This window comes from Vespa crabro, chromosome 24, assembly GCF_910589235.1.
Source record: "Vespa crabro chromosome 24, iyVesCrab1.2, whole genome shotgun sequence".
Classification (NCBI taxonomy): Eukaryota; Metazoa; Arthropoda; class Insecta; order Hymenoptera; family Vespidae; genus Vespa; species Vespa crabro.
The window spans coordinates 3,012,336-3,028,180 of NC_060978.1; the positions used below are offsets into that span (position 1 = coordinate 3,012,336).

A 15,845-nucleotide genomic window follows, 5' to 3' on the forward strand; every position below is an offset into this window, starting at 1 on the left:
GGGTGGGTTTCATCATTTTTATCCTTTCACCCATTCGTCATTGAACACCGAGGACTGCTTTGGAAAAGTCCTTTTAAAGTTATACCTGCTTGCTTAAGTATTCTCCTTCTTCGCTCATTTTCAAGCTATGCCGAAACTCCCTTATCCTACTTAGAGATGTTGCAGCAAAAGCAGCGCTGGTTTTCCTTTTCTCTCTCTCTCTCTCTCTCTCTCTCTCTCTCTCTCTCACTGTCACGAGAGAATGCTGACTACGACTTCGTGACTTTTAATCTCAACTTCGTTGTTTACGTGTATGAGAGAAGGAAGGACGGAGAGAACGCGCTAAAAGCGAGATAATTTTTATAATCTTCGCGGAAGGTGCCAGGCCTTACTAGGGGATTTAAAGTTGCAACGCTGTCTCTTATATCCTCGCGTCCTTGCTTTCTTTTTCGAGCGTGCAACTCTGGCTAATTCGAGTCGCCTTCCCGTTTTGTTCTTTCATTAAAATTACGAAAATATAAAAGTTTGCGGATTACGACCGACGGATTTGATCTCAATTATTCATGATGGACGCGAAATGATTGTCTCGTTTCGCGCATTTTCTTTTATTTCTTCCTCTTGTACGCGCGTACATAAATCCTCGGAAGAATTAAAACGACGAAGTTCGAGTTTTCCTTGCATTGTGACCTGGATACTTATTCCCCTTTCCCCTGAGCCCGAACGGTAAGACACCGTAAAACCGAATATTACCACTTCGTTTGTCCACCGACTTTGACTTTACGACTTTTAATTCTTCCAACTTATCCAGGCAGATAGGCAGCCATTCGAGAAGTTTTATGATATTCGTGCAGGATCAGGAAGACCTCGGTTCGTCCTGAGGGAAGAATCTTTTTTTGGCGACAGTCGGGCGGATTTAAAAGTTATATAACATTGGCGCTATCGGAAATTTCTTTCTCTTGCCAATACGACGGAAACTTGATAGAGGCAAAGAGAGATAGAAGGAGGGAGAAAGGGACCAAAAGTTAGCATGTTGGAAGGCGCATATCGCGAGGAATGCGGTTCCGACCGAGCGAATCGACATTCGCGAGGGTCGTCGCGTGGTCGTGGTCGTCGTCGTCATCGTCGTCGGAATGACGGGGATGAGAGCCCGTTCAAGGGAATGAACGTTTGTAGGAAGGGTAGAAGGTTCGGAGGGTTACTGTAGCTACGAGCGAGTATTAAAATCGACGAATTCGGCTCAAGGGCTTCGTCACGTCGCCCGTATCGCCGGTTATAAATTCGTTTCACGTACCCACCATGTCGGGCAGCGTCGACAGAATGAAAAAGAGGTGGGGAAAAGGAAGAGAGACAGAGGACGACGCGTTTTCGGAGGCCGAGGAGACTCGTGAAAAATCTGCGCGGATTCGACGGCAGTACTGGTGGGGGATGGTGATACTGCTGCTGCTGCTGCTGGTGGTAGTGGTGGTGGTGTCGGTGATGCTGGCTGCCTCGAGAAAAAAATGCGGGCGTCACGTGCATCTGCGTCCCTGATATGCGGCCAGGGTGAACGACTCGACACGTCGGAATCAATGTTCTCAATGAAGGTGGTAGGGGAAAAAAATAAATGAAATACCCGATCGTCACCGTCTGGAAATTTTGGAGAAATCTACCCTTACCCACTTTTACGCGCGTATTCGAGTAGAAACATCTGCTGTCTCCGTTTTGTTAAATAAGAATGTAACATGTGATCAATTACTCATCTTTTTTTTTTTTTTTTTTATTTCTTCCTCTTTTCTCCGGTTACTAGAGCTAATCTTTAGTTTTTCTTTTGGAAATTCCTTAACGTGTAACCCAAGAAATATGTCGGTCATGTTAAAAGTTTTATCGACTCCGAATATTCATCCATCGTCGTCGTCGTCCTCGTCGCCGCTGCTGTCGTTTTCGTTGTCGTTGTCGTCGCCGCTGCCGTCGTCTTCGTCGTCGTTATCATAATCGGCAAGTACAGCGAGCGAACGGTGATTTCATAAGTGCCGACGACGACGACGCCGACGACGCCGACGACGCCGACGACGACGACGACGACGACGTTATTCAATTTCCGCGCGCTATCTACCACATCGAAAGGGAATCTTTTCAGGCATCGACGTAACCGTGAGTTTACCGAGACTCCTTGACTTTATTCGCGATACGTACGATCCTCGTCTTCATTTCCGAGTACTTCAATGGCCCCTAAAGTCGCTCTTTCTTCCCTTCACCTCCCTTTTCTACCCTTCGCAGCTTCCGTCCTACTCCTCCCGTTCACGCACGACGTACGCGAGTTTCCTTCGAACGTAAATGCTTCTCTCGGGAGAATTCTACAAATTCGTACTCACAACATAGATATATACGATAAAAGCAAAGTAAATATAAGAAAATGAAGTAAACAAACCGACGAGGCAGGTTACGAAATTCTGATCATTTTCAGATTCGAGATTGTAGACGGGATTTAGTCTTTTTAGTTGAGCGTTTATGAGAATTGAAGTCGACTACTAAGAGAAAAATAGTAAAACGAGAAGTAGGTTAATTTATCGTTCTTCGATCCTGGAATGGCAATCGGATGCGTTTCGAGTCTATTGGTCAGATTTTCCGGAATACCAATGGGGCACTAAAAGTGATTAAATTACTTGGCAAGCCGACGCGGCTGGTAAACTCCACGGTGATTGATACGCGTGCGCGCTCATTTGAGCGAATGCATGTCGTGAGCAACGTGAGCTATCATTTATGCGTGACTGACGTCTGTTTACTTCCGACGAATTCGCTCGCGGCTTGTACAATCGAACATTGCTTTTCGTCGCTAGGAAAATGAACTTGACGTGAACTCGTCCGGAAAAGAAACGACCATGAACTAAAAGAACGACTTTGAAAATTATTCCCGTTTATTATCTTTCTATCTTTTGATCCTTGATCGATGTATACTAAATTAGAAAACAATATTTTACAATCATATTATTTTCTTTTTAGTATTGTTCAAAATGAAAAAGAAAATTTTAAGATAGAATTTTGATATAAATTCAATACTGCCAGACAGACTTTCTCTAGTTTCAGGCGAACGAAAAAGAAAGGAAAAAATTTTTAATTAGCGAGTAAACAGGAAAGCGTGGAAAAGAAGGAAAGTATTCTAACGAAGTAACCGCGAAGAGATTCTAAGGTACGCAGTGCATGTTAGCGCAAAGATTGTCGCGAAATAAACTTTTATGGAGAAGCTAATTTGAAGATAGTCGAGAAAAGAAGAAGCCTCCGGTAAAGGAAAGTTGACAAAAAAGACACTTACAACATTCTCAACGTCGCAAACATATCCTCTTTCTTATTTCCGCTTGATCCGAAAAACTTTCTTTCTATGGAAAGTTGGTAAAGGAACGATAAAGCAAAAATCGCTTGCTTTTTACTCGTCTCGTGAAAAACGTTATAGTTTTCTCTCTCTCTCTCTCTCTCTCTTTCACACACATACACCCTCTTTCGATAAGCTCGCAATCGTTTTGGCGCAAACAGCTCGAATTGGCTTTATCATTCCGTTCGTCTACTATCCGAGAAAGAGAAGCCGAGGTGGCTTAGTCGGCGTGGCACATTTGTCAGGGAAATGGAATTCGATTTGAAGAATGCAGCTTACGAAACTGCTCTTGGCAACACGCCCTCCACCTCTTTCTCTCGAAAGATCGTAGCGAACGGTCAGGTCATCCCTCGACTGACCTTTCTATGTATCTCCATGGCTATTCATTCTCACCTTCGTTATCCCTTTTTCGTTTCGAATATTTCTTTATCTCTCCAAACTCTTTGTTTAAAGTTGTTAAGAACGGAATAAATATCCGTCTTATATGAGTCTTACTTTCTAATAATTTAATGAGAATACGATAAAAACAACTTTTCACCCTCCTTCCTCTGTTCTCCTTTCCGTTATACCCATCCATTATACCTATTCTTCGAAAATCTTGGAAGTAACCATCGGAAGCTTGCTTTGAGAAAGCGAGAGCAAGATAATTGCGAGTACCGAAAGCTTTTAGACTCGGTGTAACGGAGAATAGGATTGAACGGATGTAGGAAACACGTGGAAAATCGAGGACGCTATGGTACATCGTGAACATAAAACGTTATCAGCTGTTTCCCTTGGAATTGTACGGCAGATAAGATATAAAGGAATGCTCTTTGAGAGTTCATGTCCTTTTCCTAAAGACGGGCCTTTTGTTTCGCGACAACTGCCGTATTTGTGAAGTTTCTTCATCGTACTTTTATATATATAATTAACAAATATATATATATATATATATATATTTTTTTTTTTTACTGACGTTAATTAAAAGTTCCTTCGCGACAGTAATAAGTCTATTAATGGTAAATGTTCTTAAGATAATGTATCCATGCAAAATGGAATTGAATCTAAAATGAAATTATATAAGAAGACGCAAAGTAGAGTATTATATTTTCCTTTATTCTTCCTTTTTTTCTTTTTTGTCGTCTATGCTCTTTGCGTTTCCTTTTCTTACCTCCATTATATCATCCCAACTTTATATTACATTTTCGGAGTACCCTATAAAATATTCAGTAATCCTCAAACAGCCGGAGCTCGTCCAGGATTATCGAGTTAACTATCATGAACTATGTAAAATAACTTCGAACTTGTAACGTTTTAATAGATTTGCTATATCGTAAACTATTAAGTGATGTACGCAAAACTGGACAGATTTAATGAGAATTTTTTGAATACTTTCGCGAACACTCGGATATATCGAGCAGATGCGATACGCTTTATCGAAATTGTTTCGAAAATCGATTGACGATGGCATCGCTTCGTTGTTTGTACCAACTAACGTCGATTATGAAATTAAAGGTAGGAAAATGGTGCGTAAATAATTTTGACGCGGGTAAATTCATTTTCCAGTAGTTTCGAGTGCTCATTATTGCTCCATTATGTCAGTTTAATCAATATAACGAGCATCTAATAATCCAACTATACTAGAAATTGTTTGAATCGAAAGAAACGAAAGTAAGTTTTATAAAAATATAAGAGGAGAATTTGAATGACGAAATAGTACAAATAATTTTTTGTTTCTCTCTTTTCTTTTTCTTTTCTTTTTTCTTTTTTTTCTTTTTTGATAAGTTTTTCCCCACCTCTGATCGAGCCGTATGAACGTTCATAAATTACGTATGTTTGTTCGTTATTAATTTTCTGTAAGATAAAAAGGAAATATTAAAAGAAATAAAAAACATTCCAAGTATTGGAGAGTGACATTCTCGTAGAGTGCTTTCGAGCTCGGAGCTAGAAACGTGGAACCGATAAACGCGACGTGTCGTATCGAGGATGATGTTGGTGCTGTCTCTGGCAGTGATCATAAGGATAGGAGGTACCCGGAGAAGATTTGTCTCGATACATCGCTGGAAATTATTATCTTTTTATCCTCGCACGAAGATCCGAAAAACATTATTCTGGTTCGATATATAACATATACTAGGGATTTATTTTCGAGAAATGCTACGTAAATATTTGTCTCATAGTTGCTGAAAAATATAATAAAATATCGAAACTTTTTTCCTTTTTTCTTCCCTTTATTTCGAACGGATACGCTCGAAATAAACTTGAAACGTGATAATTAATTCATCTGACAATTTTTATCTGACACGTATCTAATAAAAAAATTAGAATAAAAAAGAAAGAAAAGAAAAACGTACCGCTCTTCGTTTCTCTCTTCGAAATCAATCGATTCTTGTTTTCTATTTCTATACATTTTATTCCCGCAAATCTCCGTTCTATCGCATAGGGGCTTTTGTTTATTTGTAAATACGAAAGGATTTGTTTATCGCGCATAGGACGAGGTCAGTCGTGGTACGATAAACGTATGTAACCAACAGATGTCCCGAATCGTTTGAAAACTCTCTCTCTCCCTCTCCCTCCCCCTTTTCCTCTTCCTCTTCCTCTCTCTCTTTCTCTCTCTCGAAAAGCTGACATAGCTGCTGCTCCCCCCGTCGCCGAGGCAAAAGTCGTTTCGGTCGGTAATTAGTTGCCCGACTCACGACAAATTGAAAAAGTTAGTGAGGAATGGAACGCAATTTCGCTCGCGGCCATGAACGCGGCCAACGTCCGCGATAATCGAGCCGCCGCTGCCGTTGCCGTTGCCATTGCCGTTGCCGTTGCCGTTGCTGGCGAGAGCCGCAAATCGAATTCTTCTTTCGTTTCCCCTACCACCACTCTTTTTCCTTACTATTTCTTTTCTTCTTTTTTCTCTTTCTTTCTTTGTAGTTATTAGCTACACGATTCGACCGAACTTGGAAAGTGTACGCCCTCGCGTTTAATAAACTTTTCTTGCGAGATAAATCGTCGGGAAGTCTTTAGTGATTAAACAATTTCGAGCCCAAGATCCTTGTAATTTTTCAAATCAATTACATACAAATAATGCTCTTAAAGATAAATAGAAAAGATTTTGTCGCGACTCGGATAAAAGTATGTTATGATTAATTTGTTAATTCATTGTCGAAGTAGTATATTGTCGAATGATGATTTGGCAGGATCTTAAAGTCAGTTAGACATTATTTAAGAATGTAAATGTGGGTCAAACGTCCCGTGTCCACCTTGTGTCTTTCTTGAGCTATTACGAACAAACGACTAAAAGTGGGAGGAATAAAAACGAAGAAGAAAAAGGGAACAGAGAGGAAAAAGGAGGAAGAAGAGGAGCAGAAGAAGAAGAGCAGAGTGATTCACAAAGGTCGATGCTTGACGAAGAGACGTGATTTATTTTCGGATCTTTAACGTGATCCGTCCCGTCTTTTCGGATGGCCTTACGGGTACACCCGACGCGGCAGAGCCGTCGTTCGTTCCTCGCAGAAAATAGTTGCGCGAGATAGAGTTAACAAGCTAAAAAGATCGTATGTAAATCTTCGGTTTACGACGAACGAGGACGGTTGATTGAATTAGAACTAGCGTGAAAAGTGAGGATCGATGATTCGTGCGTTTACAAATAGCTCGTCAAATAAAATTTGTTCTTCGTTAAATGCGGATTAGAAATCTCTTTGATAGTCGATGAGTGCTTATAAGATTTAATAGTATATAAAATGTTTGGGCTTTTCAATTTTCTCCATACTTTTTTCTTTTTTTTTTTCCTTTTACTTTTTGTTTTTCTTTAATCTTATAAACTGGATATTCTGTAGATCGTATAAAAGATACGGTATCTTTCTGGATTTCCTTTAATGGTTCTGTCTTTTTGATGTCATATTTTCTATGGCAGGTCATACAATATAGGTCGTTTCATGAAATAACCATCGTACGGAAAAAAAGTTACCTTCTCTTAGGTCGTATCACTTTCGTTTTACATTTTGTTTCTTTTAATGGGGAAAACGGGTTAAGAGTAACGAGGATCGTACGAATAAAATTAACGAAGCGAAACCTTCTCCCCTTACGATTATTGTCCTACGCATTCACCTAACTCTCATTAGCAGTGAAAAGCTGTTGAGTACGTGTACTCATCGTACTAAATGAACAAAAGAACTTGTATTCTTCTTTTGACATCGATCTCGGCTCATCCATTTATTATTCGTAGATCAAATGTAAATTGGCGTGGTAACTATGTATTACCGTAAAAAGTAATTCGAACGAATGTACATCCGTATATTTCGCAAAAGAGATTGCACGGAAATAGAATATCGATGTATCGGATTTAACTTGGCTACGGAAATAGAAGTTACGCGTCAGACTCCTTACAACTTCAGTGACGTGCGTATCTGGAAATATTGCAGTACGCCTCTGGTTGCAAGTTGTTCAATATCGATAACATTTTTAAAATAATATTATTAATCCTAGTACATAGTATAATTATTTATTAACTTTTTAAACGTAGACAAACTTGTGAAAGGAATTATTCGAACAAGTTTCAGACAAGTATAAATTATTCATGGATTATACGATCGATCTATATTCATTAACGATATCACATGTTTCTATTATATATTAACAGAAGTAAATTAGACATTGAAATACACATATCTGTAGGAACATTGTCCTCGACTATCATTTTCAACTCGAGTAGAACGGACAATATTCCTCCGCACTCGTGTCCGCTGAAGCATCAAAACCGCACTTAAAAGCACATACGCGAATTGCTGAGTGGACGAGTAAACGTTGCACACGAATTACAACTCGTTATCAATTTTGGTATTTAGTGTACAGTCGTGTATCAGCACTTCCAATACATTGGAGAACCTTCGTATGGCGTATAATATCAAACATTTGAAATTACTGTACATTTTAGATTACTCTATTCGTAGCATACTTTAGACAATATTTGACAATTATGGTACCGAGGAGAAACACTTTACTAACACTTTAAATTGTCCTGACTCATAAACAGAATTTTCTTTAATTGAAAATACACTTATATGCAAATTTCAATAACGAACAACTTTTTCTATAATGCTTTAAGTCTATTGCTTATCTTGACTCGCTTTTCCTAAACAAAAAAAAAAAAAAAGAAAAAAACAAACAGAAAAGGGAAAAGAAAACAGAAAAAAATTAACTCCCATGAAATCCATGGAACAATTACGAAGTAATTAAAATATAAAGTTAGCAGAAAATAAAGCACGAAGATACTCGCGAGAATTTCAATTTTATCGCGTGTTGAACTAACACTTTTACCGAATAAAGAACAAAGAAGAGAAACGATTTTGCTTGGACGCAAATAAGCTTCTGCGGCTGGAATACTTTGCACAGACGTTAACCACCACATTTATGAGTGGTGGCGATGCGCATACAAAAGGTATATCGATTGTCATCATCGTGTCGCGAAGTGTGACAGTGTGATTCATTGCGTTATTGCACGACGATAACGTGACTATATGTAGGTAGAGTTCGTGTGTATCGTGTCTCGTGCAAGTACGTTCGTGTGTGCATGAGATGCCGCATAATATACGAGCGCGGTATGACGTACGATTATTATGTGGACCATAACTGCTTATTAAATTTTATCCAGGATCCTGGTGAGAGTGTTGTAGTTCGAAATTCATCGGTGATACCATCGATATCGATCGTGGGTATAGTGAGCAACCGATACGAACATTATCCTGAATATTTTAAGGTCTCCCACTGGTCGAGCTGTAGCAAGAGAGAAGCGGAGAGATAGAGATAGATAGATAGATAGATAGATAGAGAGAGAGGGAGAGAGGGAGGGAAGGAGAGAGATAGAGCGATGCGCACTTCCCATTTGAGCATCGACCTCTTCCACCATCTCTTTCCATGCTCTTCGTCCCTTTCCACCCCTTTGCTCCCTCCTGGACCATATCAACGCGCCATCGGCCATATATCGGTTTCATTTTCCAGTTACGCTCGCCTCAGTTCCAATACCTCTTGTTCCGCCGTACCGTAATAATATTACGCACTGTTGCGAGTACGGTATGCCAGCTTGTTAATTCGCCACGGTTTTCCATCAATTTCGTGGCCGCGAGCCAGCCGAGCCACCCCCTTTCGCTTCCCCTTTTCTCTCTCTCTCTCTCTCTCTCTCTCTCTCTCTTTCTCACTCACTCTTTTTTACATGGCTTCTGCTCTACCCTAGCGTTGCTTCATCTACAAACGATCGGCATTTATAGATACATATGCGTGACACAAACACAAGCATATACATTTTATTCATTCGGATTGATCGTTAGAGGTGTTAACGTAATACTCTCCAAGTGTGATAGTGTCGAAACGCGAGATTGATCCTGCGGCGTGTAAATGAATCGTACGCCAATGATACAAGTGCGAAGTGTCAAATTAATGATCAAGAATCAAGGAATTAATCAGGCAAACGATCCAGTTCGAATCAATATTTTTGTACAACAAGCTCAAGAAGCTTTTCGATGGTTGAACCGAATTCGAATTTAATTTTTGAGATATAACAATTTGGCAAAATTGTTAGTAGCGTATTTTCCTTGGGATATATTCGTCGAGGAAAGATAGTGGGTGGATGCCACTATAGGTGGATGAAACACGCTCGCGCTTTAGATTCTATGAGCATGTGTGTGTATGTGTTTGAGAGAGAGAGAGAGAGAGAGAGAGTGCAGAGGGAGGGTTCCCTAGAGCACTCGACTCATTTCTCCGAGCCAACACAAACCTCTCGACTCGACGCCACTCGTGGAAACGAAATCTGATACGAGAAAAGCTAAACTCCTTCGAATGCACAAGCCGCCCCTTCTTCGCCACCCTAACTCCTCCTCCTCCTCCTCCTCCTCCTCTTCGTCCTCCTTCACTCTGAGCTCTTCAACCCCTCCACAACGTATTCCTCTTTCTCCATCGACTATACTCTTCCAGTCCTTGCACGACTCGCGCTCCTTTCAGTCACCCACTTATACTCAGTCAACCCTTTTCATTGCGAAAACGTCGTTCCGCGATTCATTTATTTCTTTTGTCTTTCTCTCTCTTTCTCTATTTTTTTCTCTCTTTTTTTCCTTTTCATATATATATATATATACACACACACACACACACATATGTATAGACATATATTTATTGCTCGAGTATTCTACCCTCTCTCTCTCTCTCTCTCTTTCTCGCTCAACCTCACAATCCACGCAATGTCTCGAGAAGTCTCTTTCGCGACTCACTGCACCCTTAATCGAAACCCTAACGATGACGGCAAAGTAGTTCGTTTAGTTCGTCTTAATTAACTACCATGCGTAGTAGGTCTTTCGCGACACTTTGTTTTTGGGTATCTTCTTTCATGGCACGTGACCTCCTCTCTATGTGAATGACGCCCTCGAGTGATTTAATCCAAGCTACTTTGTTTTCGTTAGCTTCTTCGTAATTAGCTTGATAGAAAAGTGGACGAAAAGCTTACGTATTTACGTAACTACCTACTCGTGAAATTATATAGTTGTTTGTCTTTCATATTCCAACTAGCGATTATAATATATTTGTTCAAACGAACTCTGTTAGGATATGTATTCAACCGATAAAGTTATGCTTTCCTCTTCCCGCATCTATATATATATATATATATATATGTCGATTATTTTAATTGCGAATTTCTGTAGAAAAAAATTTTTTTTTTTAAACGGATAGAAATTCGATGTATCTATCGTTAATTCGGACTATAATATAGTGTTTGGATATGGGAGGGAAGAAGAATCTCAAGAGATCCTGTTGTTCCTTTCCTCCCCCATGATCAATTCAATTTACGAAGTATAATTCGAGGGGATACGAAAAGTAAACTAAAAGGAATCTGTGCGGAGAAAGTAGATATCTATCGTTTCTCTCCTATATATACTTATTTCTAACTGTTATATGCTATTTCAAGAAACAATGTATTCGATAGGAGAAATATGCGTCTTATGAATGAATGAATGAAACTAAAGTCCGTGGCGCCGCCGTACGTCTAACGTAGCAACCTCATGACTCTTCGTGCGTACTACTCGACAGGTTATACGTCGGACTAGCGTTCAATTATGAATAAACACTGTTTGTCAATGAAACTCAAAAAAATTGAGCGGATAAACATAAACTTTTGTGTATTTTTTTTTTTTCGTTTTATATTTCGATGCAAATCTAAGAAAAAGAAACAAAATAATTACGAAATTTTACGAGACGCCGTACGGAATCGAATTCAATAAAAAATTCTGTCAATCATGATATTTTCTTTTTATTTTTCTTTTTCTTTTCTTTTTTTTTTTTTTTTTTTTTTTTTTTTGGAACATTTTTAGCCTCACGTAGAGTTTAGCTGGAGATTGTTCGTTTTTGCGGATCGATGATAATTATTCTCGTACGTTCAACTATAAACAAGAAGAAAGATTGGGTGGTTGGTTCTGAGCCTCCCCGCTAAATGCTCTTAATGACATCCCGTAATTGCCGCGAAAGTTACCTGTAATTACCGCGTGAAAGCACTTTAGCTATACGTATAGGTGGTCTGCGATCGTGAAAGAATCTCGAGAAAGTAAAATGTCGAACGATACATAGTATTACAAGACTATTATGTTCTTATCTTTTCTTTTCCTCTCTTTTGAAATAATTGAATAAATTTTACAACTTTTTATTCGAGGGATGACATTCGAAGGAATAAAAGTATTGAATCGTTGGGGTTTGGGGAAGGAAAAAAAATCGATCGATTACCGCAAACGTGCTTTCAACAACGTGGTCGATGTATTTACTCTGTTCGGATCGGTCAGAAACGATAGAAACGAACGTTCGACGAAGAAGGGAGAACCGAGATCCGATTGCATCGATGATTGGTCGAAGGATCGATCGGTCGACCTCGGCGACGATTTGAATAATTTATTCGAACGATCAACCGTATTAATATTCATTACTCGGTCAATACTCGATCGAGCGAATCATCATCGGTACTGGGATAATTGTTCGCGTAAACATTCGTTCGGCTTAGCCGGTGAGTTCGGCGCATTGATCCGAATCGAACGAGGATAACATCATCGGTCGCATCGTCTCCTCTACTTCCATCCGACCTATTATAGAACATCTGTATATCGTTCGAATTTCGGTGAAACATTTCGAGAGAAGCATCACGAGTATTTCTACCCATCGTGCCTATATAACTATCTACATATCTATAAATGTATGCACGGGTAGATATATAAACGTGATATGATATTTTTTCATTCACCGTCAAAATAAGCCCGATTGAATTTTTAAACGTACCGAGCCGCATCATATAATTAATTAACAACTAACGCCCGTGACAATCAATTATTCGATTAGTCCTTTATCCGTTATACCGAACAATCATATAGCTAACGGATCATTAAACGAGTTACGTATAATTCTGTTATGTTCGAATGAATTATATAATGTAATCTCTCAGGAGAGCAATGCATACTCACCCCGCTAAAAGTCTTGACGTTGTGCAAAGCGTTCTGTGCGTCCAAAGCCGCCTTTCTCGTGTAGAAGGTTACAAAGCAACAACCTGGAACAAAAGGTCATCATAATTAGTCTGAGACAATTATATCGTTGCATTTTTATCATTGTTCGCAACTTTGATAACGATCATGGGATAACCGATCGATATATCGAGCGACTACGTTTGTCACCGAATGCGAGTCGCTAGGAAAGGAAGACAAACGCGGAAAAATTTACGAGAATTCGATATACTACGGAGTGCTATAGTACCTATTATTCGATCTATACGAAACTCGATATGATAGACATCGACGGATGTAGAGACTTTGGACAGGGATGACAGGTTAGATGGAATACGATGGTAAGAGAAGGGAAAATTGGAGAAGGTTGTTGCTGCTTCTGGAAACCTCATCGAAACCTCTTCGGTGTCTCTTTGCATCCTCTTTCGTTTCCCTTTACCAAAGGAGACTTGGTGGACGTCGAACCGGCAGCAAATTCGACCGGTCGGTAGTTACGAGTTGCCAAAAGTTCGATTCAACCTTGTATCGCCCACCCTTTTCTCCTTTTCTATACTATATAGTTGGTTAATTCCGACTTTCCTATTCCCTCCCTCTCTTTAGACACGCGAATGGAGAGAGTAGAAGATGCTCATGCGCGCGTGTGTACGTTGGTATTACAACCCCTTAGTTTACGAATGAGTTGCTTTACCTGCATATAGCTATTCTCTCATTCCGAGCATCCCCACAATGCTTTCGCAAAAGTCCATGAAGCTTAAGCAATATGTTTGTTCTACCATTCGCTCGTTCTCCCTCCTCCATCTACCCACCCCCCTCTTTCTCTCTTTCCCTTTCATTTTTTCCTTTTTCCTCCAACAGCGAACTTTGGAATTCCCAGCTGGAACTTACGATTCGCACGAATTGCTAAATTACTGTTGTCCATGGAAAAAAGTCGAACACTTTTTTCTTGTCGGATTTCACTGTCTTCTTTTTGCTTTTTCTTTTCTTTTTTTTTTTTTTTTCTTTTTTTATTTCTTATTATTTTTTTTTTTTTTCATTCTTTTTTTTCAACGTTTGAGAAAAAGTTTAAAACAAATTCAATAAACATTTTGTTTTTGGAATCCATAGAGATAGGAGATTAATTGAATTAAAATCTCTTGGCATGCGACACGTTAATAATCCTATTCAAGTTAAGCAGGAAGAACGTTATAATGATATTGTAATGAAACACTAATCTTCATCTAGAGGGTGCTATAACGTGATTACGTTTAATAGAAGCATCGGCAAGGTTTGCAATTAAGGTAGGAGGAGGACCGTGTACCGTATATACCTTGTTTTGGACGATAACGCAATATGGCAATATTCAATATCGTATTTAACGACGTAGGTACGATCTCACGACGAATATCGTAATTGCGATCGGTAGTGTATGATAGGTTCGATTTTAGGATACCATAATACTTTGTCAAAACGTATAAAGTACCGTTCGTGGTCGGGAGTTCTTGCAGCAATGCGCGAACGTGACTAGAATGAAACCAATAGATATATGATAGGTTAATACATCTTTATACAGTTTCGCTTGACTTTCTGAGCTTACATTTCGTAACTTCGATAAATTCGATTCTTGTAAGATTCTAAATTCTTGTAAAATGAAAATTCTATATTTTGAAACAAACGGTGGTGCCAGATTAAAAAATATTAACAAAGTCAACTTTTGTTCGAATTTCTCAGAAAGTTCGATTATTCGGAGGGGCAGAGAAAGAAAAAGGAAAAAACAAAAAAAAAAAAGAAAAGAAAAAGAAACAGAGACGTAGGAAGTGATTCGTGTTTCTGACATGCGACGTCGACGAATTTCGATAAATTTACGAGACGCGGGTAAGGGAAAATTATGATCTAGCGAGTAACTAATCTTAAGGCATCATCGCTCGATAGACCCTTAAATCACATCGAACGAACTTTCCCTTCGCCATCGGTTGGACGCTCGCCGAGCAGCCGTCTGTAATACTCGTGTCTACAAATGACCCTATTCGTCGAGGTGCCAACGCTGCTGCTAGTACTCCTTCCCCTCTTTACCACCTTCCATCATCCCTTTTCTTGACTGATGATCGCGCCACGTAAGCGAAGATCACAAGGAAGATATCACGAGTCATTCGGCTGTTGTTGAACTAGTCACCGTAACGCGATTAGAACGTGTACTTTTTTATCTTCGATCTAAACACGAAAACTTTCCTGCAATCTGCAAACTTTTCTTGTGAACGCTTCTTCCGATTTACCTTCGTTCTTCTAACAAATGATTACAAACGACGATCCCAGAAATTGGTCGATCCGCTTTGTCTGAAAACGTTTAACTTCGAAAACGATTATATAGAGATATTCCTAGTCGTGTAATAACGTCGTACAAGCACGACAAGTCTTTGACGTTAAATACGCGACAAGCTTCGAAGATTGTTAATTGAATTTTCGTTTAGAAGGTGAAACGTTCTATTACAATAACAATGATCCGATTCATAATGCTGTAGAATTCCATAATTACGGGACCGTAATTATATGCAAATTGGGATCAATTATTAATAAGCGAATTATTAACCCGGGAACAGTGTGCAGCAGTATTCCCATGAGTTCCTCGCATACACAGTTTGAATAGCACTAGTTTAGAGTAGAGAGCACGTCGGGCCACGACGACGGTGTAATTTTCTCGTATGGGCTTTGCCCAGTGTTTTCTGACCGGCCACCACCGGCCACCACTAGTAATATGGACTACCTCGTGACGCGCTTTACTTCGGAGGAAAGCTCTCGGCGACCTGGGAATCGCGAACAAAGCGAAAATCAATTTCGTGAAACGTTGTAAAGCTGTAATTCCTACGAGCGTGAGAAGTAAATTATGGAAGATTAAATGTTATTCGTAAAATAACGTTTAATTTCAATTATGTAATATGATAAATTTCTAATCGTTTCGTTAAGAACGTACAACAGAAAATGAACGTAAGACTTATCATTTTACCAACGCAAGTATGAATAAATAAACGCGTTTATAGGATACCTTGTGTTGTGTT

The 15,845-nt window shown here is 39.4% G+C and overlaps 1 protein-coding gene across 31 annotated transcripts in view; it reads right to left on the reverse strand.

Moving 5' to 3' along the window:
• LOC124432323 (CUGBP Elav-like family member 1) overlaps nucleotides 1–15,845 on the reverse strand; it is a 264,155-nt gene that overhangs the window by 51,193 nt on the left and 197,117 nt on the right. For all 31 annotated transcript variants that reach the window (XR_006944228.1, XR_006944227.1, XR_006944226.1 and 28 more), the window contains one exon: nucleotides 12,781–12,863. Coding sequence is in view for 28 of the 31 variants with exons in the window: in XM_046981189.1 (XP_046837145.1) it covers nucleotides 12,781–12,863 (83 nt within the window). In the remaining 3 variants the exon portion in view is untranslated. The remainder of the gene's footprint in view (nucleotides 1–12,780; nucleotides 12,864–15,845) is intronic.